The sequence below is a fragment of the Molossus molossus genome, unplaced genomic scaffold (genome assembly GCF_014108415.1).
Source record: "Molossus molossus isolate mMolMol1 unplaced genomic scaffold, mMolMol1.p scaffold_m16_p_12, whole genome shotgun sequence".
Taxonomy (NCBI): domain Eukaryota; kingdom Metazoa; phylum Chordata; class Mammalia; order Chiroptera; family Molossidae; genus Molossus; species Molossus molossus.
The window spans coordinates 31777600-31805355 of NW_023425347.1; the positions used below are offsets into that span (position 1 = coordinate 31777600).

Below are 27756 nucleotides of genomic sequence, written 5' to 3' on the forward strand. Positions count from 1 at the left end.
TGCTGGGCATCTATGTGTAGAATGAGCGTTTGCCTGCTTCTGTCTTAACCAGGAGTGGAGAAGATCTGACCTGATATTTCAATTCACAAGTTTAAGTGGACTCATGGGATTCTAACCCACAATTACATGCACGCAGTTCCAGTTTCTAAAGCCCCCATTTCTTTACGTAATTGGCATGCGAGTTTGCACTGTGGAAGCTTCTCTCCTCTGTCTTTGCTTAGCCTTCTTCCTTCAAGTGCTTAGGGAAGGTCTGATCTCAGCCAGCTTCTTTCCTTGTCAGTCTAATAATAAAAAATCCAAACTCTTTGTTAGGCAAGTCCAATTAGTTAATTTCTTATGTAGGTATCTCACTTTTAAGTGTGTAGAATACTTTGCTGTCCATTACTTCCATTTATCTTGGCAAGTTAGGTAGCATTAGCCCCAGTTTACAGGTGAGGAACTAAGGGAGGTGACTCAGGTCAAGCAGCTCGTTAGTGGCAGAGCCAAGACTGGAGCCCAGGTCTCCTAATGTCAGCTTCGCCCTTCTTTCCTCTGTGTTCCTAAGGTCTGCCTCATAGGTTGTGAGCTTCTTTTTCGGAGGGGTAGGGTAGGATGGTGAGGAGAAAGGAGGTTATTTTCTATTGATTTTTTAATATATTTATTGGTAATATTTTTATAGTTGTGTAGAGCTTCCCAATTTAATATTTTAAAAAAAAGATGTTTTCAAATGTATGACATAATTTGCTTTTCTACCAACCCTGGCGATTAGGTAGAACAAGTATTATGTCCATTTTAAAGATAAGAAAACTGAGGCTCAGGGAAGTGATATGTTATTAGAAATTTGAGCCTAAAGTGGATGAGAATTAAATGTGAGATTTTCCTTCCTGCATTGTGTGTCAGTTGATGTGTTAGATGTTGGAGTGGTCAAAAATACCTATTTTAACTTTATTTATTTTTAAATATTTTTCTTTATTGATTTTAGAGAGAGAGGAAGAGAAAGGGAGAGAGAGTTAGAAACATCGATGAGAGAGAATAGCGATTGGCCTTCCTCCTGCATGCCCCCCACTGGGGATTTGTTCCGCAACTGGCGACCTCTTGGTGCGTGGGTTGACACTCAACCACTGAGCCAAACCAGCCAGGCAAAAAACACCTAGTTTTAAATTGTCATAGTATAGTAGAGGTTTTTAGAGTGAGGAGGGTGCTGGGGGTTAAGGAACTTATTTCTTTAGCATGAAGGAGCTGGTAGATTTGGAAGACTATGTTATAGAGCTGTAGCCAGATATGTTTACTTTTGTGATTGCCGGTATTATTTTGCTGGTTTATTCATTCCTATGCGTTAGGATAGAAAAATAAATAGAGTTCTATTTGACTCCCTGAAATCATTTTTATATTTTCTGGAATTTCCTCACTTATTGTCTTTAATATTCTATCATGACTCATTTTTACCATACAATAATAGAAGAAGTAGGTGTAGGCTTGTTTGAAGAGGTTCATTAAGTAATTTGGGGAAAATACATTTTTGAAGCCTGTAAAGGTTCATTTTTTTCTTAGTCTTGAGATTTGTCTCATAGGTGTCAGTTCTGTACATTCTTGTGTGTTCTGGATCAGAGAGGGTGAACAGTTAGGAATTATAAGAGGATATTTAATATTTCTCTTTGGCTCACATGTGTAGTTTTACCATAAACTACTGAAAGTTTCCTTCCTGTTCTTGTTTGATAAAAAAAAAAATTGCACTTCCATTCATTGTTTCCATGCAACTTCCTATACCTTTTACAGTAAAAAGCATTGAAATCTAGGATAAATTATGAGTTATCTCTGGGCAAAGAAACTCATTTCAGAAAAGAGTTTTAAAAAACTGAACCTCCCTGAGTCTGCGAAATTGCAATAGTCCTTAGTATATGCCTTTCCTTACATAACCATGACTTGCGAAGAGTGCAGTCTGACTGGTTCTTCTAACACGAGAAGGCAGGGAAGATTCCCTGTCACGACTTGATTTTAGGAAGCTGCAGATGATATCGCTGTACTTAGAGGGGCTTTTTCAGCGGCCTTGGTCTGTGTTTTCTCTGTCCAGCCTGCAGCCTGCCCTGTACTACCCTGGACACCGTGGATCATTTGTACTGATCCGGAACAAGGACCACTGGTTTCCACGTCAGGGCCTCCCCGCACTGATGGAAGGGTGAAGACGGGAAGGAATGGGGGTTATAAGTTCCGCTGAGGAACTACAGTGGGAGAAAGTGCAGATGATGCCAAAATTGTATTTAATTAATTACAATGAATTAATCTGGGATGTACAGGTTAAATCTCTTTATCCTGAAAAAATAAATAAGATGGGAGGCATGAAGAGACCTATTCATATATTTGCTTTCTCCTCTTCTTGAAAAGATAAACTTTCTAAAATGCTTGGAACCCTAGAGTGATGGGAGAGGAGGGCTTTTAGCAGCTTTTGTGTGAAGTAGATTCCCTGCAGGTCACTGTAGTGCATAAACCTCACCTTTTGTAATGGCTTGCCATTCACATTGGATCAGTGTGGACAGTGTCGCTAATGTAGTCACTAACGTTATTATCCAGCATCAGTGTTTTGGCAGGTCTGTGCATCTGGAGCACATGAGGGTAGCCAAAACGTGTGCAAGGAGGATAGCTGTGAAAGTCCGTGTAGGTTACTCTGTGGGTGGGGGGCCCTCACCCAGAGCATGTTAATTTAGAATTGAAGGTAACAGGTGGCACACAAAGGGCTTGAGGCGGAGTGGCCGCAGGCCTGCAGCTAGAGTGGACAAAGACAGAGGTAACAGGAAGTGTAGGCAGAACATAGATATCTAGGACCATTTGATGTAGAGATAAACACTAAATGCCAAGTTTAATAATCTGTAATTAGAATTTATAATGATGCCCTAGGTCCTCAAAAAAATGTTTGTTTGTTTTTTATCCTTACCCAAGGACATATTTTCGTTTTTTGTTCAGATAGAGTGGGAGGGAGAGAGAGAAAGAGAGAGAGAGAGAGAAACATCAACATGAAAGGGACACATCGAGCGGCTGCCACCCGCACGACCCAACCAGGGCCGGGGGCAAACTGCAATCGAAGTACGTGCCCTTAGTGGGAATCCAACCAGGGTCTCTCTGGACCGCAGGCCGACGCTCTAACCGCTGAGCAAAACTGGCCAGGGCCTCAAAACGTTTTAATAAGTGATATTCTGGATGCTCAAAATATTTAAGATGGCCAGGAAGTAATTATGTGTATAGTATGTTTTAGGTAGAGTTCCCTTAAAAATGACTGAAGTCACTTCCTTTGTTGAAAGGAGCAAAGAAAGCTGTAGTTATTTGGAAGATTTGCTTGTGTGAGATATCTCATTATTAGTCAATGCTGAGTAAATGAGGCATTTATTGTGTGGTGGTGAGGTGGTTCTTTGGGCCAGAGAAAGTATGGTGGGAAGAGGGAGTATGATATAAAATGAGAGAAGGACTTAATTACTACTTTAAATAATGGATTAGTGTGACTTTGGTACATTTTTCTGTGCAAATCATGAAACAAAACCCTTTTTGTTTTAGGAATTGGCATGCAAAGGATTTTATTTTCAAATGACCATTTGAAAGTATTAGAGTTTGTCCCCATGTGAGAAAAGGTGAATTCCCTCTGGCACAGTGGTTTCCGAAGGTTCACTTGGGAGGAAAAGAGAGGAGCTAGTTGATCCAGAGTGGAAAAACACCGAAAAGTTTTCTCCAAAATAACACGCAGATTTCAGAAAAACAGAAATTGCTTTGATTGAATGTGACGAACTTAAAAAAAAATGTTGAGCTTTGAAACATCATATGACCCATCTGTTTTGAAAGGTTGCTTTGTCAGGTACAGATGTGTGTTTCACAGTACTTTACTGTGTGTGAAGTTTTATCCTAAGCATGCTCAGTAGATGTTTTTCTGAACAGGTATCTTATTTATCCCAGTTTTAAAATTTTGAGGCAAGTTTATGAAATAACAATACATTAATTTATCTTATACGTATATTTAGGTTAAATACAATTTGATTGAATCTAAACCTAAACTGATACCTCTGTTTAGATTTTACTTTTTCAAAAGTTGTTTGTTGACCCAACACAGCAAAATCCAAAACTTTTGACTGATTGCATGGCATGTTCTTAAAAAAATCAAGATTGCAAAATCACCCAACGCCTTTAGTGCAACAAACTAATGCCACTTTGTTTTTGTTTTGCTTTTATACCCACATTAATGCAAATTATTGCTTTAAAAAGTTAAAAAAAATTCTTCCAATTCTAGAAAAGTTTTATGCATATTAGAGAGAATTGCCTGGAACCCTGAATGAAATTCACTGTGGAGTATATTCCTTCTGTTGTTAATGAGGCCATAGAAAAAAAAGTTATGTGTTTATGGTTTTTGTAAAATGACTTTTGAAATCACTGATCTTTACATTATTATTGGCCTCTTAAATTTGGACTTAGGAAAACTATGTTCGTATCCAAATAGCTGATTTGTTTCTTTTTTATGAGATCTTATAAGCATCACATTTTCTTTTACCTTGGCTGCTAGGAAGCTCAGGGCTAGGTTGGATGCTCAAGTGAAGTAGTTTCCTTCAGTTAAGTGCTTCAGTAAGATTTCTTTCTTTTTCATTTTTTTGCCATGGCCACTTTTTAATTGATTGGCAGCAGAATGGGTTTTCTGGGCCTGTTTTTGTTTATTTTTTATTACAACCCCCTCCATTTCCTTTCTAGAAGTAGTTGAGTATATAAATAATAAGGAAATATATAGCATAACATTTTGGTTGGATTAGGAAATTTTTTGGTAGACCCAAAAGCTGGGGACCCTGGTCAGACCTACCTTGGTACATTAACTTTGCATCCCTAGGACCGGCAGCTACAGCAGAAATTATCTGAAAACTAGGAAGGACTGGAAGAGAAATCCATTATTTAAATTTATCAACTAGTTTATAGAGATCTCTTAAACCTGTTGGGTGACGGAAAATATTGAGCTCTAACATTCTGATTCCTAATGCAAAAGGAGGTTGAGATAAATTTAAAAGTTTTTTTGTTTTTTAGAACACATCCTACAGTCAAAAAAATGATAATAATAATTATAGTTATATGATACTATAAATGAGCTAATCCTAAGAACAATCTTATGGAGGCAGATGCTGTTATAACCCCCTTTGTATAAATGATGAATCAGAGCTATAGAGCAGTTAAGTAACTGCCCTAGATTACAAAGCTAAAGTGTGGCAGGGCTGAGATATAAACCTAGGAGACTGGTTCCATGGTCCATAGAGAATTAGGGTTTGGGTTGTTTGACTGAGGAATTCATCAGTCAACAGGTATTTGTGAATATCTGCCACATGCCAGGCACTGTGCCAAGCACCAGGATAGATAGAGGATAAGCAAAAGAAACATGGTCCTTGCCCTCATGGGGTTTCCAGTTAAGCAGAAGATACACAAACACACACCCAAATTAATGACACAGTAGATTTGTAGCTAAAAGCTGATACTGGCTATAATGGAAAAGTATAACAGGTATAATAGGTTTACAGAGTCTCTGAATTAAATCAGACACAACATTGTGGTTCTGGGTCAGGACTACTTAGCTGGGCACACTCCTTCTGTCTTTCTAAGGCCTGTGCTCCCTGGTTTACACTGAGAAGTCCTATCAATGGTGTTGCTTGATTTGCCCGTAACTCCTGTGAACTCTGGAAACGCCAGCTCCGTAGAGTCCCCTGAGGCTTTTAAGCTTCATTGTGAAAGGAACAAGAGCACATTAGTCATTCATAGATTTCTCTAGAAATCATCACCTCTTTCTCCCTCTTGACAGCAGAAGCACCTGAGCAGCGAGCCAGCCAGCTGGGAGAGGAAGGACCGTGGTTTAGCGTCGTGATGGGATTTGCCGTGTACATCGGCGCTCAGTGAACCTGGCCTTCCTGTTAAGCATTCCCTTCATTCCGTTAACAACCCAGTTGTTGAGTGCCCTGATTATATATAAAATCCTAAAGGAAAATTTTTTCAGTTCATGGCCCGGTTTGTACACATGGCTATAATTAGTAATATTTTTCATGGTCAAACAAAAAGTTGGTAGGTTTTCCTTTTTTAATCTCTTATCTCCTGTCTATAATCAGGACCAATGGTGACTGGCTGTGATTTGACTTCCCAGCACTTATGGTTTACCTCTTCTGCCCTCCTTGACTGTGCCCCCACTTATAACTTATTGTCTTGTCACTTGTCCAGACCCTGCACCCCAGCCCTAGCTGAGTGCTCACCAGCCCCAGAGAATGCCCTGTGCAACATGTTATACCTCTGTGTTTCTGTGCACGTCCCTACCTCTGTTTCTTTCATCTTTCTCTTCCTCATTAGACACCAGCTTGCTAGAGGTAAACCAAGAAATAAATTAGTTTAGCCACTCTCTTGGGTATAAGGTGAGGTCTGAGAGAGGAGCAGGTTTGGTGATGTCATCCCTCAGGGTTAATGAGGGGCAGCTTGCCAGACTTGCGGGTCTCACTGTGCAACAAAATATTGCATTTGTAGGAATCAAAAGATAATTTTTATTGGTTATGTGCCTAAATTGTGTATATTTTGAATTTAGATCAAATAAGTATTTTCCATTTAATAAAGAAGTATGCTTTCTTTTCGCTGTTTTGTTTGTCTCAGACTCACCTGGTGGGAGAAAACAGATTCCATTTTCTCCTGTTCTCCAAATCTTCAGATTTGTTCTTGGTTTTTGTGCTGAGCCATTTAGGCAATAACATGCCATAAATTCTGATCTCCCCATAAATAACTGCTATAGCTAGTGTCCCCTTCAGTCTCAGCTTCCTTTGGGCTTGTCGAAGCACAGGATCAGGTGTACTATCTTACAGGGCGAAAGTAAGCAACAAGGAAGTCAGCCACGATGGAGTCTGATGTCTTCTTTCCTGATTGGGGGGTGGAGTGGGGGCGAACATGGGCTGTTCTCACCTTTGGGAGTTGTATTTTCAGAATGTGCTCAGAGAGCAGGAATTTTTGCTCTAATACTGTACATAGTTTTATTTTAAGTCTCCTCAGTGCAACTCTTAGAAATCATTTTTGGGGAGTAATGGCTAGGGAGTAGTATAAGAACATCTTATCTTGGATATTTTATTAATCATTCTAAAAGCTCATAAAGAAGACATATTTTTCAATTGGAGGAAATGTTTTCATTCATTTCTTTCTCTTCCCTCCCGGGAACTTTATGTCTCTAATAGTACTTGAAATCTGTAAAGAATTTGTACGTAGAGAATCTCGCGTGATCTACAAGTCAAGCCTGTCAGAGAGTCAGAAAGGGAGATCACAGGAGGCGCAGAGACAGGTCAGACCGCTAGTAAGTGGCGGGTCTGATGTCACGCAGCTCTTCAGTCTCCTCTTGCCACGCCCAGTGGCGCCTTCTGGAACATGCCCCCTGAGCCCCCTTTTCTCTGCAGCTTATAAAAAACACAAAATGAAATGGCCCCACTTCCTCACAGAGCTGCCTGAGCCCTCCTGAGACCTCCCGGTTGCACAGAGGCATCTTGCTTAGGGGGAGGGGAGTGCCCTTGAGAGCCTGGCACTTCCCAGCACTTTGAGAACTTAGATTCTTAAAGAAGCTCTGCCCATTGTTTCCTTCTGAACATTTAAAAACATGCTTGAACAGGAAATTCTCCAGCATGGTTGCACCATGGTTTCAGCACAACAATATACAAATATGCACTGGCTTTGGGCCCAACAAGCTGGCAGTTGACTTCTTGGAAGAGGGTTTGTCAAGAGGAAGGTTTGGATTTAGATATTCACTCGGAGCGTGAAAGAAACTATGATAAGATATGCCTGCGGAGTTGTGCTATACAAAAATCTGGCTGTTTTTTTCCCCCCCAAGAAATCCATACTAGAGGTTTTAGGACTCTTTTTCCTACCAAGGATAAGCTTCAGCCTTAAGCCAAGTTTTACTGTTGAAAAACCCAGGTGGGGGCTGGGGTAGAAGGGCCCGAGCTGGGTTTTAATGGCGGTACATTCCGCTCTCCCTTCCCAAGGGGCTAGAGCTCCAATGAGTTGTAACTTGAGATGGTATAAACATGAGCATGTGTTGTGTACACTGCAGGCGCCCCTGAGCTCAGGGCCTTCCAGGTGGTTTTTCTTGGAGCTTTGCTTTTGCATCACATCCTGGTGTTTGTCACATTCCCCCTCATAAAGCTCAATTCGAACCAGGCTGTGCTATTGGCTGGGAAAGCATCTCGGGTGCCCTTTCTTACAGATTCTTGCATCCCGTAGGGGTAGAAGGGATTTTCGGCTCAGGGGCAGATAGATCCTGCAGTGCCCAGTTCCACAGTCTGTGGGAGTTTGTCCCTCTTTGCAGCTGACAGCATTGCAGAATTCCCTGTGGGACAATAACAGAAACCCTTATTAGCCAATGGTGTTGTTGGAATAAAATCTGCCCACTGCAATGTCTTGGTCCCAGGCTATAATATTACCCCTTGATTCCCTCTGCATCTTTACCACTTTTATTACAGCTGAACACACGCTCCTCATTAGTACCCTGGGTGATATGGGGAATCAGCGTGCTGGGAATTATGTGAAATAGGTGCCAGATGTTTGTGTCAACTTGGTATGCATTGGCATTTAGAATGCTTAAGGATCACATTTATTAAATGTGAAAATTACTTACTATATCCTCTCCCAAACAATAACTGCCCCTCCCCGCCCCATACTTTACTCTGTTGCATGAGGTGTGATACTAATTTCTTTTGGGACAGATTAAATTTAAAGTGTGTGCAGCAAATGCATCTGTTCCCAAATGCTTTGTCTGTATTATGTCAAGGCTCAGGGCTGGCCCGCAGCCAGCGTGGATGTGGGGGTTCTGTAACTGAGACTGGAATGCTGTGTTGTAGCAAAAGAACATAATGAAAGGGTGAGTCCATTTGCATTTTTTTCTTTAAGTGGAACTGGGAATTTAGACATTGATGTTATAGCCAGATTTTAGAAACATTTCCCATGTGCAGATAAGCAGGCATTTGTGAAAAGGACGAAGACATTTGGTGAAATGAGAAATGAGCTTGTGTTTTCTCATTAAGTTTATGAAATCTGTTGAGTAAGCCAAAAGGTTGCAAGTGTGAACCAAGCAGTTTTATATTGTATCAGATGTGAATTAATATGTATGTTTGGCCAAAAAGGTGTGTTGACCAAGTCCTGAGGTGAAGGACTGGAAAAGGCAGGTAGAAGCAGGCGGTGTCTCGTCACGGGGAGGAGCTTGGACCTGGAGTCTGAGACACCTAGGATCGAATCCCATCCTGCCGCTCACTGGTGGGGTGTGACCTATAACCTCTCTGAGACCCAGTTTCCATGATTCTAAAGTGGGTGTTTTAACAGACTTTATGTGATGGCATGAGGTTTAGAAATAATACGTGCACAGCGTGTGGCCCAGACGAGGTGCACGATAACCCTGCTCACTGAGAATCAAACCCTGGCTTGTCACAGGAGCTGGAGCCCTAGGTGCCACCGTGCTCTGTGGTGCTGCCCTGCCCCAGCTGCTGCACAGAGAGAGGGCCCTGCCTCGGGAAAGAGGCTGCTGGGTTTGGGCCACCTGCTGAGTTTCTCACCGCAGGGTTTACTTGAGTCTGTGCTGTCCTCAGGTCAGTAAATGTGTTTAGTCAATAGAACTAGCAATTTGTGGGTGAACAGAGCCCGTGTGTCTGTCCTGGTGGCCGAGGAGGGTGTACTGAGCCAGAAATATGGAGTCTGACTTCAGGTTAGGAGGGAGGAGAACAGGTCAAGTGCAGTAACATCCAAGATTTTGAGACCAGATTGCTTGAGTAGAAGGGGGGAAGGATACACTCAGCTCAGACTTGGAGACCAAGAGAAAGGTGGACTGCTTTGGGAATTACCCCCAGAGAATCCTGGTCAGGGCATGTCCTAGATGCCCAGAAGAAACAGGACTGTCCAGTTTGGGAGGTGACAGTGAGGAATGTCTCTGGAAGTGCGTGACTATTAGGAAGCCCTTCACTGAAATGTGCGCCCTGCTCTGTGGCTCACAACCATGTACCTATAATGGGACAGATACCTGTTCTCCCCACTTTATAGGGTCTCTATGAGGCTTCCGATAGTAAAGGGCCTGTAAAATACCTTTTAATTAGAAAGCATGGTGCCAGGTTAACAGAAGTATGTTTATGATGTTGGTGCTTGCACTCAGCGTTTTCCGTGTCACCTGGGCCGGTGTGTCCTGACTGTGGCAGAGGAGCTCTTGCTGTGCTGGTTAGCATCATTGCCGGAGCGTGTTGCTCGCTTGTTTGTTGATTGTGGGGAAGAGATTGCTCAGGGAAGGAAGGGCTGAGGGTTTCCAGCGGTGGCCACAAGAGAAACTCCCAGCCTTCTGAGGCTGTCAGTGGGACTAAACTAGCAGCTCCAGAACTCACAGGTCACCACAGACGTGAGCAGATGAGTCAGACAGGGTTTTGAAGCATGTCTGTGGCTATAAGGCGCTACACTTGGGCCCCATGGTGGTCAAGCGAGAATCATGGCCACCTCGCTACCTCAGGCATGTGTGGGAGAGGCTGGGGAGTGGGCCACCTATTCCCAGGTGGACGGTTTTCTAACTGGAGACGGGTCTGGCATTGTGTGGGTAGACTGTGGAAGAAACAACTATGAGGAGAACGGGGAAGGATGGGAGACCGGTTCATGGAGGTTGGCTGTGGCCATGGGGGGAGGGGCAGGAAGGCTTGGTGCTGACCCAGAAGGTGGCAGGACAAGGCTGGGGGCATGGTGTGCTGAGGAGAAAGACGGGGTTGTTGGGCTGATGGGAGCAAAGGCCCAGCCAGAAGAGTGTTTGGGATGAGAGGACAAAAATAGGTTTGGGTTTCTGTCTTCTGTGACATTTGAGGGTGGGAAAGCCCCAGCTGGAACTTGATTCTTAGCAACCCAAAATACCACCTCCTGTATCTCACAATTGATTTTTTCCCCCTTTAGTACAAAATTGAAGCTTTGGCTACTAGGTAGGGTAAGAGAAAGAACTCTGGGATAGAGTCTCCTACTGGTAGGAAATCCAGTGAGTAGGGAGCACCTCGTGGTTCTTGCGCCTTTCCTCGCCCCGCCCTTCCCTCGTGAGTATTTGAGTGGTGCTGTGTACCAGACATCATGCGGAGATAAGGGGTAAAGCAATGAGCAGAACGATCGGATGCTGTTTTCTTGAGGTGTTTGCAGTCTTTGGGTGTATGCAGACATTAAACAAATACTTGTACAAGCATAGCCTCGTGAAGAGAATGCGGAGAACTATGAGAAGGCTCCGTGAGAGAGCTGAAGAACGAGTAGGAGTTAGCCCCAGCGAGGCAGGAGAAAGGTACAGAAATGGTGGGGAAAGTGTTCCTGGAGGAAACTGTGGGGAGGTTCCAGTGGGAAGAAGGTTGGCACTTTTGATGAAGTAAAATAAAGCCAGTATCTTAATTAAGGTAGGTTAAACTGCAGGTGTCAGAAAACTCCAAATAACACTGTCTTGAATAAGAGAAAAGTTTATGTGTGTTTCATATTATTTTATTTATCCTCACCCGAGGACATTTTTGCATTTATCTTCAGACAGAGCGGGACAGAGGGAGGAAGAGAGAGAGAGAAACATCGATGTGAGAGAGACACATTGAGTGGCTGCCACCCACATGACCCCCGACCAGGGCCGGGGACAAACTGCAACCAAGGTACGTGCCCTTGGCGGGAACCAAACCCGGGACTCTCTGGTCCACGGGCCAGTGTTCTAACTGCTAAGCCAGACTGGCCAGGGCTGCGTGTTTCCTGTTAAAAAGAGCAATCTAGAGCTGATCTAACAGGTTCAGGTTCATCAAGGGCCCAGGCAACTTCTATTTTATTGCTTTGCCCGACTCAGGGTATTGCTTCCATCTGATGGCCCAAGATGGCTGCTCTAGCTTTGCCCATCTCATCTGCATTCCAGCCAACAAGAAGGAAAGGGCAGAAGAACACAGTTCATTCCCTTCAGCAGAAACTTCCTGGAAATTGCATACATCACCTCTGGTTATCTCCTATCAGCCAGAATGTGGTCATAAGGCCAGAGCTGGCTGCGAGCATGAACAGGGCTTCCAGGACGATGGTGGGAGGGAGTGGGGAGGGCCTCGCCTTGCCTCACATCTGGTCTTAGTGAGGAGGCTTCTAGTTTCTCACCATTAAGTATGATGTGATAGGAGCTGTAGATTTTTGTGTATGTCCTTTATCGAGTTAAGGAAGTTCCCATTTATTCCTAGATTTCTGAGAGGCTTTAAAAAAAACAACCACCGTGAATGACTTTGTCAGATGCTTTTTCTGCATCTATTGATAGGACCATACGGTTTTTCTTCTGTTCTTCTTCACCAGTTGATGGGATGGGTTATGTTCATTGAATTTTGAATGTTGAACCAGTCTTGCATACCAGGGAAAAATCATTGTTAGATTTGATTTTCTAATATTTTGTTGAGGTTTATTCATCTGTGATCATGAGAAATACTGGCCTGTAGTTTTATCTTGCAATGTCTTTGTCCGATTTGGGTATTACGGTCATGCTGGCCTCATAGAATGAGTTAGGAAGTATTCTCTCTGCATCTATCTTTTGAAGGAGAGTATAGAGAATTGCTGTAATTTCTTTCTTAAATGTTTGGTAGAATTTACCAGTGAACCCCTTTGGGATCGACATTTTTTTGTTTCGTCGTCACCCGAGGATATGTTCTCATTGAGTTTTAGAGAGAGAAGAAGGAAAAGGAGGGTGGTGGGGGAGAGACATCAAGACATCGATGTGAGAGAGACACATCCATCAGTTGCCTCTCACATGTGCCCCGACTGGGGATCAAACTTGAAATCTGGATATGTGCCCTGACCAGGAATAGAATCCACAGCCTTTTGGTGTACAAGACGATGCTCCAACCAACTGAATCACATGGCCAGGGCATAACCTTTTTCTTTTTTAAGTGTGGAGGAAAAAAATTTCAATGAGGAACCCCCAAAACCAAACACTACCCTAGTGTGTCTGATAGTTAGGAACACTCTATATGAATGTGTTTAAAAATGGCCCCCAGTGGGTCTCGGTAGGGAGCAGCTATCCCATCACTTGATCAGAGTGTGCCCTGAGCATAGCTTTCTCCTTTCTTTGACCTTGGACTGACTTGTATAAGCTGTGATTGGTGCTGCAGCCCATAAACTGGGGTCTGCCCTGCCCTGGACTGTGGTAGGACAGAGAATATAGACTCTAGGTGAGGAGTCCTTGTCCTTAGCACTGGGGTGTCCCCTCTCTGGTCCCCTCTCTTTGTGTAAGACCTTATCCTCTTGATTTGTTTCCAGTGAGTGAGTGTTCCCTGTGTAGTGATGGGCAATGTAGTGATTTAAGGAAAACCTTGCTGGGTGATGGTGGCATGGTCCAGAGGAGGGCAAATCCAGCACATTGCAAGCCATTTTGCAGGTGTATTTTGGGTAGAACTACAGTCCAATTGGAGCTTTGCATGTACGTACAAAAATGAAACTGAGAAGTATTTTTTATTTGTGCTTAATCTGTCATAATGGCAAATTCATGGCAGGAGACTATGAAACCAATTCAGAAGGGTTTTCCAGTGTGGGTAGTGGTAGCCGCTGTATGTCCCCAGAGTTGAGTAGGAATAGGAGACTCTCTGGAGCTCTGAGGTGTGAAATACACCAGACACCCCGCTATGGCTGCTGAAGGCGGGGGCGAGGGGAGCAGCACGGAGCACACCTGCTCGTACTGTTTGCCCTGCGTGGGGGACTTCAGGAAATCATACGTTCAGTACCTCTGCCTTTGGTGCCGTGACATCTTTCTTCGCTGCTGCCTCTCTTAGAAAGCAGCTGGACACAGTACACGGGATGGCAGTGATTATTTGAGAAGCTACGTACTTCATTTCAAACAGAGAGCTATTATCAGCCTGTGTAATTTCCATGAGTTCTGAAATAGACTTAGCTACCAGGCAGGATGTCTGCCTAGGGTATAGCAGTGGGTGTGCAGCACTGGCTGGTTCTGAACTTGTTTGCATTTTAGACCAGAGCTGCAATCCTAGAGAGTATCTTTATCATGTACAGGTTGGCAGAGCTCTCTGGAGTGCACTCATGTTTTTTATTAGGTTCCATTTGGAAGGTTGAGGTTTACTGGACTCTGTATATTCAAGTCCTTGTCTCCCCACCTATCAAATGGGGATGACACCAAGTTCACAGAGGTGTGTGAGTGTTAAGTATTGGGAGGTTACTCCTTCTTCCTGGATGTGTCTCTGACAATCCAGCCAACGTGAAACGAGGCTGAAATGTAGTGGGGTTGTACCTCGCATCCCTGTAGTAATCTGTTTCCCACATTAGTTGCTTAGAGTCCAGTCCAGGTACTTGGAATGGTGCCCTAGTCACTGATTAGAGAAGGGATCATTTGTTTCTTAAGCTCAGTGATTAATTTAAAAACATATTTTTTTGTGCCAGACACTGTGATGGGTACTGAGCATATAAAGATGAGTAACCCACGTCACACTGAGCTGGCAGGTGTATACACTGGTGGTTACAGTATGGAAAATGAAACAGCAGAGCTGGGCAATTAAAAGAGAACAGAGAAAGGGTACCTCCCTCAGTTCGGGATGTTTGTGGTGGGGTTGGAGTTAAGAAATTTGGGTAAAGGGTACAAGCTTGTATAAAGACATGGAACTGAGAAACATCCTGGTATGTTTGGAGACTGTTAAGCCAGCTGGTGTTGCTGGAGTGGGAGGAGTGAGGCTAGAGAGGTAGGAAGGGGCTAGATCAGGGTAAGGAACTCAGGCCCTATTCACAAGGCTAGCAGTTCTCCAGGGACGGGACAGCTTGGGAAATGGGAGGGGTCGGTATCTGCGTTTGGAATAACCATTCAGTTACGCACCCTGAGTTGGATGGACATTGCTTATGCAGGGGGTGGCTTGGAGAGCATGGCCCCTGAGGTTGCTTTTAGGAAGATCTGCAGTTGTCTAGGGACAGAGATAGTGAGGGCCACAGGACAAGGAGGAATGGGTGGCTTTAGGGTTTAAGGTCTGATTGATTAGAGGAGGAGATGAGGAAGCAGCCGCCAATAGGACCAGAGTTCTACCTTTTTCTGTTTGAGGTTTTGCTCATAACCTACCTCTCTTGGGAGGATTTTCCAACCTCTGGCCCAAACTTGACAACTCAGGCTCCATGTGCCTCCACTCATTGCATCTTAGTTTGTATCATTCTTAAGTTTGTTTTGCTTTGTCTAAGTAGCAGAAGCACTTGAAAGGTAAAGACTTCAGCCCTGGCCAGTGTGGCTCAGTTGGTTGGAGCATTGTCCCGTGCACTGAAAGGTGGTAGGTTCGATTCCCAGTGAGGGCACAAACCTAGGTTGTGGGTTTGATTCCCGGTTGGTGCGCATACAGGAGGCAACCAATTGATGTTTCTATTTCACCTCAATGTTTCTCTCTTTTTTTTCCTTCCCATCTCTCTAATAATAATAATAATAATAATAAACACATTCTTGGGTGAGGATTGAAAAATAAATGAATAAATAAATAAATAAATAAATAAATAAATAAGGGACTTCATCTTATACTTTTAAAAAATATATTTTTTTATTTATTGATTTTAGAGAGAGAGGAAGGGAGAGGGAGAGATAGAAACTTCAATGAGAGAAAACATCGATTGGCTGCCTCCTGCATGCCCCCTGCTGGGGATCTGGCCCATAACCTGAGCATGTGTCCTGACCAGGAATTGAACTGGTGACCTCTTGGTGCATGAGTTGACACCCAACCACTGAGCTGCACCAGTCAGGCCATCTTACACTTTTTTTTTAATCCTCACCTGAGGATATTTTTGCATTCATCTTCAGACAGAGTGGGAGGGAGACAGGGAGGAAGAGAGAGAGAAATATCGATGTGAGAGAGACACATCGAGTGGTCGCCACCCACACGACCCCAAACGGGGCCGGGGACAACCGCAACCAGGGTACGTGCCCTTAGCGGGAACCGAACCCGGGACTCTCTGGTCCGCAGGCCAACTCTCCAACCGCTGAGCCAAACTGGCCAGGGCCATCTTATCCTTTTTTAGTGTAATTTTAGCTGTTTTAATATTATTTATGTATAATATTATTGGAACTTTAGGAATAATTAAACACAGATGTCAAATGGGAGGTTCCCTCTATGCAGAGGAGAATATATTCATGACTGTGCATCTAAAAGGAAATTTAAATAATCAAATACACATCGAAATCATCTAAAAGGAATGTAAGAGATTGGAGTTTTAGAAGAATAGGCTGGCTTATCTTGCCATTTAGTTCTGGAAACAACTTACCTGGAAAGACTCTCCAAGTAGGCTGGCAGTGGCTTGACCATCCAGAACAATTCATTGAATTGAGGCACAATTGGTTGTGGTTTCTGAGGGGTTCATGTTTGTGATTCCCTCTGCAGGTCCAGAGCCCAGTGCCCAGTGTGAACTGTCTCCGGTCAATGCCTCCCATCCGGTCCAGGCCTTGATGGAGAGCTTCACCGTCCTGTCCGGCTGCGCTAGCAGAGGCACCACGGGGCTGCCACAGGAGGTGCATGTCCTGAACCTGCGGACCTCCGACCAGGGGCCTGGCCAGCCGCAGAGAGAGGTAGGCACAAGTGCCAGCTTTCTACCCATTGCCCCTCTAAGTCTGTATAGACGCCTTTCTGAACAAAGGGTCCTTTTCTTCCATTCTGGGTCTAACAAGGATGCTCCTATATGAACATACGTGGGGAGGAGGATACATCATACGCTTGAGAGAGAGAAGCATTTCAAGTAACAGATTGCTTTCTGGACTGGGCAACTGTAGGACTTCTGTCTCTAGAGATGTGTTTTTGGCTTTCTAACATTTCTGGCCCCTCCTAGTGGAAAGAACGTTCTTAAGGATTTCATCTTTTAAACATGGCTATGGAAAAACAAAATTAAGTGCCACTGCTTTGTAATTGTAAATGTCTTTCCCATCTTCTCCTGTGCCCTGTTTTTCTTCTTTCTCTGCTTTGTCTTATGAACCTACGGCTCCTGCGGGATAAGTCAGGAGAAATGGGAAGATTCTGGATCAAAGATGGTGCTACTTTGTACTTACGTGCAAAGCCCCAGGGGTCGCTTCTCATGCTTACTAGGCAGCTCTTCAAAGATGGTGGTGGACTTGGTGGTGATGATGATCCAAGCTCATAGTGACTCAACATGTACTGTCCTCAGCACTGTTTGAAGCACTCAGTATGTTTACTCCATGAGGGCCTATTATCACCCTCTTTTTACAGGTGACAGACAGGTGACAGGTGCACAGAGAACCACTGGCTGAAGGTCAGTGGCTCAGAAATGACCTTAGGTTCAGAAATTACCTAGATTGTGGGCCAAGGATAACACAGAATTGTCATTCTTTCCATTTTTAAGCTTCTGTATGTCAGAAATGTTATCACTCAAGTATTATCTCTCCAGGGAGAGAGAAATCACAAAAAAGTCTGATCCCAGTGAAGTGTAAGAAAACTCATGCAGAACAGAATTTGTCTTTGAACTTTCTTTTGGTCAAGAAAGTTAATTTCCACAACCATTTGTTTATGTGTGTCAACCACTCTGGCTTTTTGGGAGGAGTAGAAATAGGAGAGGTGAGGTGTCCAGAAGGAAAAGCAAACTGATTTTAATCCTATGAAAGTGTGTGGAGTTGGCTCATTTCAAAGACAAATCATCTAACCTTTCCAGCTGCATTGGAAATTATTGTTAATGCTCTTGGTTGCTTGCCATTGTAGCTGCAACACATATTTCAGGTCAGATTTCTTTATCCCAGTAATATGTCTTTAATTCTTAACTTATGGGGGAGAATTTGTGGTGGGAGGAGAAGGAGGAGAGGAGGAAACACCGCTCCTACGAAGCACTGCTGACTCCAGCGATTCCTCAGCAGCAATAATTACTCATTTTATGGATGTTTCTCAGAGGAACCAAGAAAGAAAGTTTGAACTATTACAGAAGCAGCAACAGCAGAACATTCTGGATGTTAAATTGTGTGGTACAGTTGTTGACTCTGAAAACAGATTCAAATAAGACTGTTGAAGCAAAAGAAGAGCCATGTGGAGGGACAGCAGCACTCTCCACACTTGTCTTGACCGTGTTGGATCAACATGGGATTTGTAGGCCATGCAGCCTTGAGGATCCAGAAATCACATGGTGTCAGGGGACGGTGTGTTCAGTGAGGAAGTAAAGAAAGGGCCTGTGGGGGGCAGTCTCTAACGCTTGTTTAAAAACCTGACCATTCTTCTTCCTTCAGTATTTGTATTGTATGTGTATGATTTTGGGTAAGTGATTTGAAGATATTTCTGAGACCTGGACACTGAGGGAAATTACGTTCTTTCCTTCTTTGGGGACTTCTAAGAATTCGATGGTTGTAGTTCAATCCTGTTTGAAAACAAGACAGGATAAGTGACCTTGGGAAAGTTCACCCGGTTCTGAGCTGCACTCACATAGAGGACCTGAGTGTTTGATGTGTACAGAGTGGTGGAGAGGACATCAGAGCAGGAGGCCGTGCCAGAGAGGTTGGAAGCGTTTGTTCCTGGGTGGTGGGATGAGGATGGAGAAATGTTAGATCTCTCACCTTCTTCATATGGAGATACATTACTGCACTCATGCAAACAATTTTTTAAAAATCATTTAAACCATATGACCCAGCAGTTCCTCTCCAAGGTACATATGTACTCAAGAGAAATGAAAACATATGTCTACACAAAAACTTGTCCACAAATGTTCATTGCAACATTATTCACAACAGTCAAGAAGTGAAACAACCTGAATGTCCATCAGCCGATGAATGGATAAATAAACTGTGGTATATGCATACAGTGGAATATCAACCAGCAATAAGTGAAGTACTGGTACATGCTATAGCATGGATGAACCTTCAAAACATCTTGCAAAGAGAAGGAAGACAAACACAAAAGACCACATATTGTATGATTCACTTTATATGAAATGTCCAGAATAGACAAATTTATAAAGATAGAAAGTAAGGTAGTGATTGCTTTGGGCAAAAGGGAGAAATGGGAGTTGACTGCTAATGAGTACAGGGTTTATTTTGGCGTGGAGGGACTGTAATGTTCTAAAATTAAATTGTGATGGTCCCACAATAGAATATGAATATATTAAATACCACTGATAAATATACTAAAACCCATTGAATCGTACTTTAAATGGGTGAATTTTATGGTATGTGAATTTTATCTCAGGAAAGCTGTTTTAAAAAACAGAAATTTGGCCCAGCCAGTGTGGCTCAGCGGTTGAGTGTTGACCCATGCACCAAGAGGTTGCCAGTTTGATTCCCCGTCAGGACACATGCCCAGGTTGTGGGCCTGATCCCTGGTGTAGGGCATGCAGGAGGCAGCCAGTTGGACACATGCCCAGGTTGTGGGCCTGATCCCCGGTGTAGGGCATGCAGGAGGCAGCCAGTTGATGCTCTCTCTCATCGATGATTCTATCTTTCTCTCTCCCTCTCCCTTCCCCTCTCTCTAAAAATCAATAAAGAAAAAACAAACAAACAAACAAACAAACCCAAACAGTAATTTGACCTGCCAATATTCTAATTAGTTCATAAAGTTTATCTTAATCGTATTCACTTTTTTTTTTTTTTTTTAACCAATACTGCTTTTTCCTCTCACCTAAACTCACCTAAATATTTCTGTTATTCTCACTGGGTGACTTGATTTTTATGGATATACTATTACATGGTCTGTGTTAAGAATCGCAGCTGATTGATCCAGTTTTGGGTAGTAGTGGGAGAACCAGAGGCAGCCTTGGTGCATGTCTCTACCGGATGTTAAAAGCAAATGTTTTTCAAAATGTTGCTTATAAATTAGCAAAAAGAATGCCACCCTGGCTCCAAGCCACAGTTCAATGACAGCTATAGTTGTTTTTCATAATGTCCTCCTTAAACTGAGGGAATTACTAAATCAACCCTATTTCCCCTCAGCTTGTTTGTGCGTGATCAGCTTGAAGACCTATTATAAATCATGCCTCCCTAACAGTTTACTAAATTCCTGCCTCTCAGCACCTTCACGTTGTTCCTGTGTGGAGGAGCTGACAGAGCCTTTACCTGGATGTCACAACCACAGCAGGCTGACACGATTTGGGGAAACAATTAGATAAACAATTTTATAGGTTAGCCGAGAATTTGTATCAAAAACCCATTTGTTACAATAATGTATACAAAGCCCTGTTCAGCTCTTGGCTTCCCTGCTGGGTTCTCATCAGGACAGCACAGGCCTATAGTTGTATTTTTCATCTGAAACCACACCTCTCATTTGTAATCATTGGTTTTGAACACAACAGCCTCGGAAGGGGACAGGAAACTGGAAAAAGACTCCCTGGCGACAGTGAGCAGAAGAGGGTAAACAGCCCTGAGATATCAGCTTTGTCTTAGAATAAGCAGGCGGGTGTCATGGGTCTCAACTGTAAAACCCAGCTCCTTGTGCTCTTGGACTTCAAAGGGAAATGCACCCTCACCCCACCCCCTGTCAGATTTTGGCCCCTCGGGGTGTTTCCTGATTTCAGAGAAGAATTATAGCACCACCGTGGGCTTGTTTACAACATCATACTTTCATTAGTTGCTAGAATGGCAACAATTTAGTTTCCTGTCATCTAATTTTTACTAAGACCTGCTTTTATGTGGCAATGTGTCTTTTCTATTTCCAACCCAATTGCTTGCTCATTATGAAAAGCTGCCGAGGATAAGCCACTAGTTAGCGTTACATGTGTGCATACAGGCAGACCTCCTCTCACTGCACTTGGCCTTATCGCGCTTCACAGATGTTGCATTTTTTACAAATTGAAGACAAGACCCTCCACCAGCAAGAACGTTATGACTTGCTTTATTGTGGTGGTCTTGGAAGCAAACCCGAAATATCTCTGAGGTGTGCCTGCAATAGATATGGGCGTTTAAATTCATGTATTTGTTTTGACATAAAGGAGTGACTATTTAATCTTTTTAAAAAAATTTTATCTTCATCCGAGGACACTTTTTTGCATTTTTATCTTCAGATAGAGCGGGAGGGAGAAAAGGAGGGAGAGAGAGAGAGAGAGAGAGAGAGAGAGAGAGAGAGAGAGAGAGAGAGAAACATCCATGTGAGAGAGACACATCGAGTGGCTGCCACCCACACGACCCCAACTGGAGCCGGGGACAAACTGTAACCGAGGTACGTGCCCTTGGCGGGAACCGAACCTGGGTCTCTCTGGTCCACGGGCCGACTGCTCTAACCGCTGAGATAAACTGGCCAGGGCTAAAGGAATGACTGTTAACGGGCAGGGGCAGGCCAGTGACTGGCTGCAGGGGTGGCTGCAGGGGCGGCTGCAGGGGCGCAGTGAGGATCTGGAGGCTTCATTGTCAAGGGCAAGGGGCCAGATTTAATAGCTTCACTGTCAGGAAGCTCAGAACCCTCCTTACTTTTATGCATTTGCTTTTTCTCTGCCTCATGCCAAAAGAGGATTTGGGATGGGCTTACAACAGACATACCAAGAGCATAAGCAGAAATGCACAATGAGGACAAGAGAAAAAAGAAAAGTGTAGTTTGTTAGCCATATGGGTTAATGTGGTTGGTATGATGGGGTTTGAAATTTGGCTCCGAGCTTCTTGGCAGGCAGGGCCAAATGGGATGTGTGGTTAATCATACATGTGGCTCCAAGTCAGTTTTACTTTGTACCTTCTCTGAGGACTGTGGCATAAAGCCATCCCTTTCCTGGTTCTTTTTGAGGGCAGGAAGGATTGCAACTGGAAGAAAGAGAAGGAAGTAAACACACCTAAAATGCTAACTGTTCTGCTTGCCTCTGAACAGCTCTCTTATCCCCCAAATAACATAACAGCTATGATGATGGTGGAGAAGTGCCTGCTGTGGGCCAGCTGCCTGCCCCACACGGTCCTGTCTGCCAGTCCTCATCAGCCGGACAGGGAGGGAAGCTTCGGGAGGTTGTACAGTGCATCCTGGATCACGTAGCTGCCCCGGAGCCCGGTCTGTTGGACGCAGTAGCCCAAGCTCCCCCCACACTTCCAGTCCACTTCCTTTTCACTTGCAGCTCTTAGCTTGTCCGGTCTCCGTTGGTTTTACCTGTTAGTGAGCCAGCAGGTCTCCTACCCGGGCTCCAGTTCGTGCATAGGCCTGTGATCGCTTTTTCCAGTGCTCGGAGTCCCTTTTCATTCCCTCCCCGGGGCTTTGGGGCAGTAGTAAGGTTGGTCTGTGTGTGGCAGTGACTCTTTTTTCCTTTCTGGTTTAGAAGGTTATTACATTGTGTCAGTAATTATAAAACGCAGGCTGAGTTCAGAAGCCCTTGCACTCTATGTGGCCATTAATACCCACACTAAATGCTGCCTCCTGGTCTTTTCATAGGTGATTATCACCCCCCCCCCCACACACACACCCCCCACTAAGGCTTTCGGCTGCCTTCACAACAGTAACTCACTTGTCCTCCGCTTCTGATCCATGACTTCTGGTAACCAAACTTGCTTGAACTGTGTGATTTAAGGGATTCTTCCTGCTATGAATGAAATGCAAGAGCTTCAGTATGTGGGGTTTGCATCTGATTTGATAGTTTTTTGCTTACTTTGAGGGCAGTTCAAGGATTCACCATTTTTGGAGGTTGTACCAATCCACTTACTTATCTGTCTAAATGTGGTCTTTCCCCTATTTCTACAATATTAGTAGGTGGACATCTCTCTTTTTACCCCCTCAGTTACAGACAGATCAGTGTGGGAGGCGGGGAGAATAGGTGTGTGTCTTACCTTTACCCATCACCACTATAAGAACTAATATAAAATGTCAAGATTAGCTCTTTGGAGAGTTAAATACATGAGACCAAAAATAGCAAATGAACGCTAGCACACTAACTACATTTTTTTCTATAGGGCTGTTTTCCTCTGTTGTTATGTTTCAGAGATCTTATGGGTAGTCTGTGCTAAGCAAGAGTCAAAGTAAACCCCTCAAACACAGACACTGGATGGTGGTGAAATGCAGTTTCTAAACATGTATAAACCCTGCCTGGTTCATTTAAACAGAGGTTGTTTTGGGAATCACCCCAGCCTGACAGGTAAGAACACCTCTGAACGGGCCATTTTGTTGCGGACACACAGCAGATAGATCAGAAAGTTACACTGACAACACAGGTCGCATGTCCCAGGGACATTTTTCCCTCCCTCTTCCTCTCTCACCCCTTTCCCTTTCCGCCTCCCTTCCTCCATTCATTTGAGTGTTGCTGTGGACATTATTTCATTAACTTGCAAGGCAACTGTATCTGACTCTCACACAGGATTGGAGGCCCTAAATGAATAAGACAGTTGCCCCGTTTAAAAAGAGTTGCCCCTTCACTTGAAGATACTCAGTGCAGTTTAAATGATGACGCCCTGCTGGGCAGTATGGAGGTGCCAGGATTGGACAGAGGAGCAGGCTTGGGAACAGCAAGGCAACTGGCCCTCGGCTGCTGTCTCCGCAGAGGACAGTGCTGGCCAGTTAGAACTGGCCATGCCAGTCAAGGATGGTTCCTGACACGCTGGGGCAAGATGTTCAGTCTGAAATTCAGCTTTCTAGTAGGAACTCTCCAAAAACCCAGTCTTGGAATCTTAGGGAAAGTGAAAGCAGAAATCAGAGTGGTAATAGTAAACATCAGAGTTTAGCAAACAAGTCAGGACATTAGCTAAGCAAGGAGTTACAAGTTCTTACCAAGATGCTGGTGGCCACATCACCTAAATCTTATCACTTCACAGTAAGGTACAGATGCTATACAATTGCCTTAGGAGAGCACAGCCCCTCCCCCACCCGAAGGAGGGTGTCTGGCCGGACTGGGCCACTTGAGCATGAGGCAGTGCTGGGTGAGTTCTCTGTTGGCTGGAGACTGGCAGGTTGAAAAGGCCTCTCTTAGTATTGCCTCTTGCCCAGTCCGCAGGAGAGACCACCTTGACCCCCTCCAGAATGTGCCCAGCAGCAGCATTTCCAACCTGCGTGGTGTTTGTCTTTTATGGAGGTTAGGGTTACAGCCCTGACCTATGCTATTATTGCTGTTCTCTTGACTTTTAAAAAATGGTATAATTTCCTGAAAATGTTGTTAGAGAATGTTTCCACAGGAGCATCCTCCGCATTAGAAAATGGGACTTTTTGCTCTCAGAACTTTTTTTGGAGAGTATTTTAAAAAGCAATAGACCAAAGTAAGGAGCAGGTCTACAAATCTGAGAGCCAGATGTGCCGATTGGGCAGATGCCCAGTTTGTGTATGTGTAGAATGTCCAGATGTCCAGCCTGTGCTTTCTTGTTTCCATTGCTTATGCGCTATCTTGACATTTTATTTGAGAATAAAAGGAAATTTACTGCTAATATCTCTGCTTTAAATACCAAAATTCTGCAGAAGTATTATATTACTTTCAATCATGTTGCCACTGTGTTTTCTAAACATTTCTGTGAAAATTAGACACATATTTAATTATTTTACTTTTCTTTCTCCCACAGTGGAGAGGCCATGTATGAACTTGGCCCTGCTGATCACCTCTCCACACCATCTCCTTTCTCTTTTCCTTGCCTCTCCCACTTCTTGAATGAGTGAATGTCTGTGTGTCCTGCCCTTCCCTTCTTCCATCTCTGCAGCCTGCCTACTGCTCTCCTGAGGCTACTCTGGGGAGTCCCTGATGATGCCCTTCTGACCAGCTCATGGGAGCTGGGACTGATGAGGTGCTCTGGAGACTACAGAGCCCTAACCACCTTACAGAGGACAATAAGACCAGGGAGTGAAGTGGCAACTTCTTCGCTGTCATTTAAGAAATTGGTGTCATTGCTGGACTAGAACCCAGGGGCCCTGATTCCAATCACTGAATTCTTTCTACCCCAATGCCTTTCTCCACTGGTACTCCTTCTCAACTCCTTTTTCTGTACCCCCTTTTCTGGCATCCCTCTCTGGGTACCTTAACCGGGCTCCTTTTCTTCCTTCTCAGGGGTTCGTGGCTGAAGTGCAGTGCTTGGGCCTTGTTTCCCCCATCTGTTCCCCCTGAGTTGGTCTGTCTATTCTTGGGGTTTTGGTTGTCACCTCCATGCCAAAGACTCCTCACACTCTCTCCCAGCTTCTCGGCTGGAGCTCCGGTCAGGTCTCTAAAGCGCCTCACCTCTCAGGACGTACCGCGAGCTCCCAGGTGCGTGGGTGTGCTGGGAGGAGTGGCTGTCAGTATGGTTCTCTCTGGTGCCAGGTAGCGGGTTATTCTCAGCTCTGTCACTTCCCAAGCATGTGACTCTGTACGAGGCACTTAATTCTCTAAGCCTCAATTTCCTCATCTGTAAAATGTGATGATAGTAGTATTTCTTTAGAAGGTTCACTGAGGACTGAGACATGTCTCTGTGACACTTAGGGCTGGCACATGTGCCTGGTACCCAGTACAGTCAAATGCTAGCCCTTTTTAATATCTCTAAAACTGGATGTAAGAACCTTCCTAAGCCAATCTTGCCCTACCCTAGTGCTGGTTTATGGGTCCAACATTCCTGTCCCATCAATGTCATTGCTACCATCTGTCTTGGGACTTTTTTTTTTTCTTTTATTGCTTTTAGAGAGAGAGGAAGGGAGAGGGGAGAGAGAGATAGAAACATCAATGAGAGAGAACATTGATTGGCTGCCTCCTGTATGCCCCCCACTGGGGATTGGGCCCACAATGTGGGCATGTGCCCTGACTGGGAATCGAACCGGTGACCTCTTGGTGCATGGGTCGACACTCAACCCGTGAGCCACACTGGCCAGGCTGAGGCCTGTTTTGTAAATAAAATTTTATTGGAGCATAGTCACGACTATTCCTTTATGTATTGCCTGTGGCTGCTTTCTCACTAGAGTGGCAGAGTTGAGTAGTGTGACAGTAGTGTGACCTGCATGGCCTGCAAAGCCTAAGGTATTTATGATCTGGCCATTTGCAGACAAAGCTTGCCAACCTCTGGAATAGGATGGCAGCAGAGGTGGGGGCAGTGGTAGGGTGGGCTGGGGCCAGGAAATGGAAGATGGGAATGCAAGGGCAGCACAGGTAAGGATTTGGACTTAAACCTGTGAAGAGTGCTTCTCCAGGTGTGTGTAGTTCGTGAACTTCCTGCATCTGAACCTTGGAGATGCCTAAGTGCAGAATCCTGAGCCTTACTCCTGACCTTTTAGCTGAATCCACCTTTTTTTAAATTCCATCTGAACTTCTTTCTTCACTCTCTCACTCCTTGCCGTGCTAGAAGCCTATGCGTAAATCTGAACTCTTAGCAAACCCTTTCCTGATTCCTTAACTCTCCTCCACCTTCCCCTTTTCTAAACATTGCTCTGAATCCCTTCCTTCCCCCCAGCACAGTCTGCGTGCACCTCGCCAGAGTATGGGAAGATATGTTTTCTTGTATTATTTGCTACTAAATCATGCATGTTAATCTTGCACACCCAGCTAGAGTGGCCTTCTTAAGGCCAGGAACCAAGTCTTGGCCTTCTTTTGCATTGTGCATATCAGGTTCTTGCATGGTGCCGAGGATGTTATTTAAAGTATCTCTGAAGTTTTCTTAAACTACTACCCTTGTCCACAGCATACCTTTATTTGGTTTGCATGATATCAATGGACGTGGCGTTTCATCCCCAGGCCCCTCTTAACTGCTGTAGCTGAGCAGGTACCCACCATTTCTCATTACTGCTTTATTTTTTTCCTAATTAAATCTCATGCTACTGCAATGTACTCAAAATTCTCCAGACCTGTTCCAGTCTTTTCCCAGCCTATTTCTGACTTTTGTTACATTTTTTCTTTACTCTTTTGGATTTTAGTCATCTGCTAGTCAACTAGTTAGTCTTTTCCCTCAGCAGAGTAAAAAGCTATAAATGGGTTTTGACTCCATGCTTCTCCCTTGGGTGGCTAATTTGATCTGAGTCTGGTTTGAAGTTGGGCCATTGAGAATGATTTGTCCTCATGGTGTAGGGGTGACATCCAGCCAATTCTTAATGTTGCTAGTATTAATTAACCTTGATTCCTCCATTGAAAGAAGTCATTTTGCTCTACCTTGTATTGTTAACTATCCAATAACTTGATGTTTTTATTTTGTTTTTTTGCTCAGGGAGCACTTAAAATATCCCTGCCTGTATAGTAATTTGTTCCCTGTTTAATGTGGCTTTTTCCTTTGTTTACTCTGGACCCAAGTCTTTCTATCTTGTTTTCTAAGTCAGCTCAAAAGTTGCTGGTCATTGGATTTGGCAGCCTTTCCAAGCCTTACCCACCAGAACCCTACAGGAAGTTGTGTGTCGGCCAGAAGAGTCTGTTTACTTAGAGCATGGTGTCCAGCAGAAGCAGTCCATTTATGAGGGGCTGGTCTTAAAGACGCAGGAATCTGAATCTGTGCCTGGAAGACCTGCAGCTTTGGCTTCCACTGCAGTTCTGTGCTGTGTGCTTTCCTCCCAGACTGCCAGGGCACCTCACCTAGACTGTCGGTTCATTGAAACAGACCCCCTTGGCCTTGTGTGAAATGCTGAAATATTAATGCCCAGATACTAGATAGTACTTTCAAACTAATAAGAATGGGATTACTTTTTAAATTTTTTTTTTTTAACGTTTTGGCTTTTATAAGTTTATTTATTATCATTTTCTAATGTTCAGGTAGGCTTTTGCTCTGAGTGCACTCCTCATTTAGAATGCTAAAACTAAGTTGAAATTGCTATACTTTTGACTCCTGGGTATGGTTCTTTGCCCACAGTCGTCTGGCATTATCTGGGTTCTAGTCCAAGATACCCTACAATAGTGCTTTATATTTATGGCATTTTCACCCAAACCACAGAGTCCTTTGGCTGAATCTAGAATTTTTACATGCCTTGTGGGGAAAGAGAAGCAAATTTCAGGTGC

The 27756-nt window shown here is 44.1% G+C and overlaps 1 protein-coding gene across 1 annotated transcript in view; it reads left to right on the plus strand.

The window, feature by feature from the left end:
- The window catches only part of TGFBR3 (transforming growth factor beta receptor 3), a 201661-nt gene that overhangs the window by 67106 nt on the left and 106799 nt on the right, over positions 1-27756 (plus strand). Inside the window, exon 3 of the mRNA XM_036257051.1 lies at positions 16344-16528. Coding sequence (XP_036112944.1) covers positions 16344-16528 — 185 coding nt within the window. The remainder of the gene's footprint in view (positions 1-16343; positions 16529-27756) is intronic.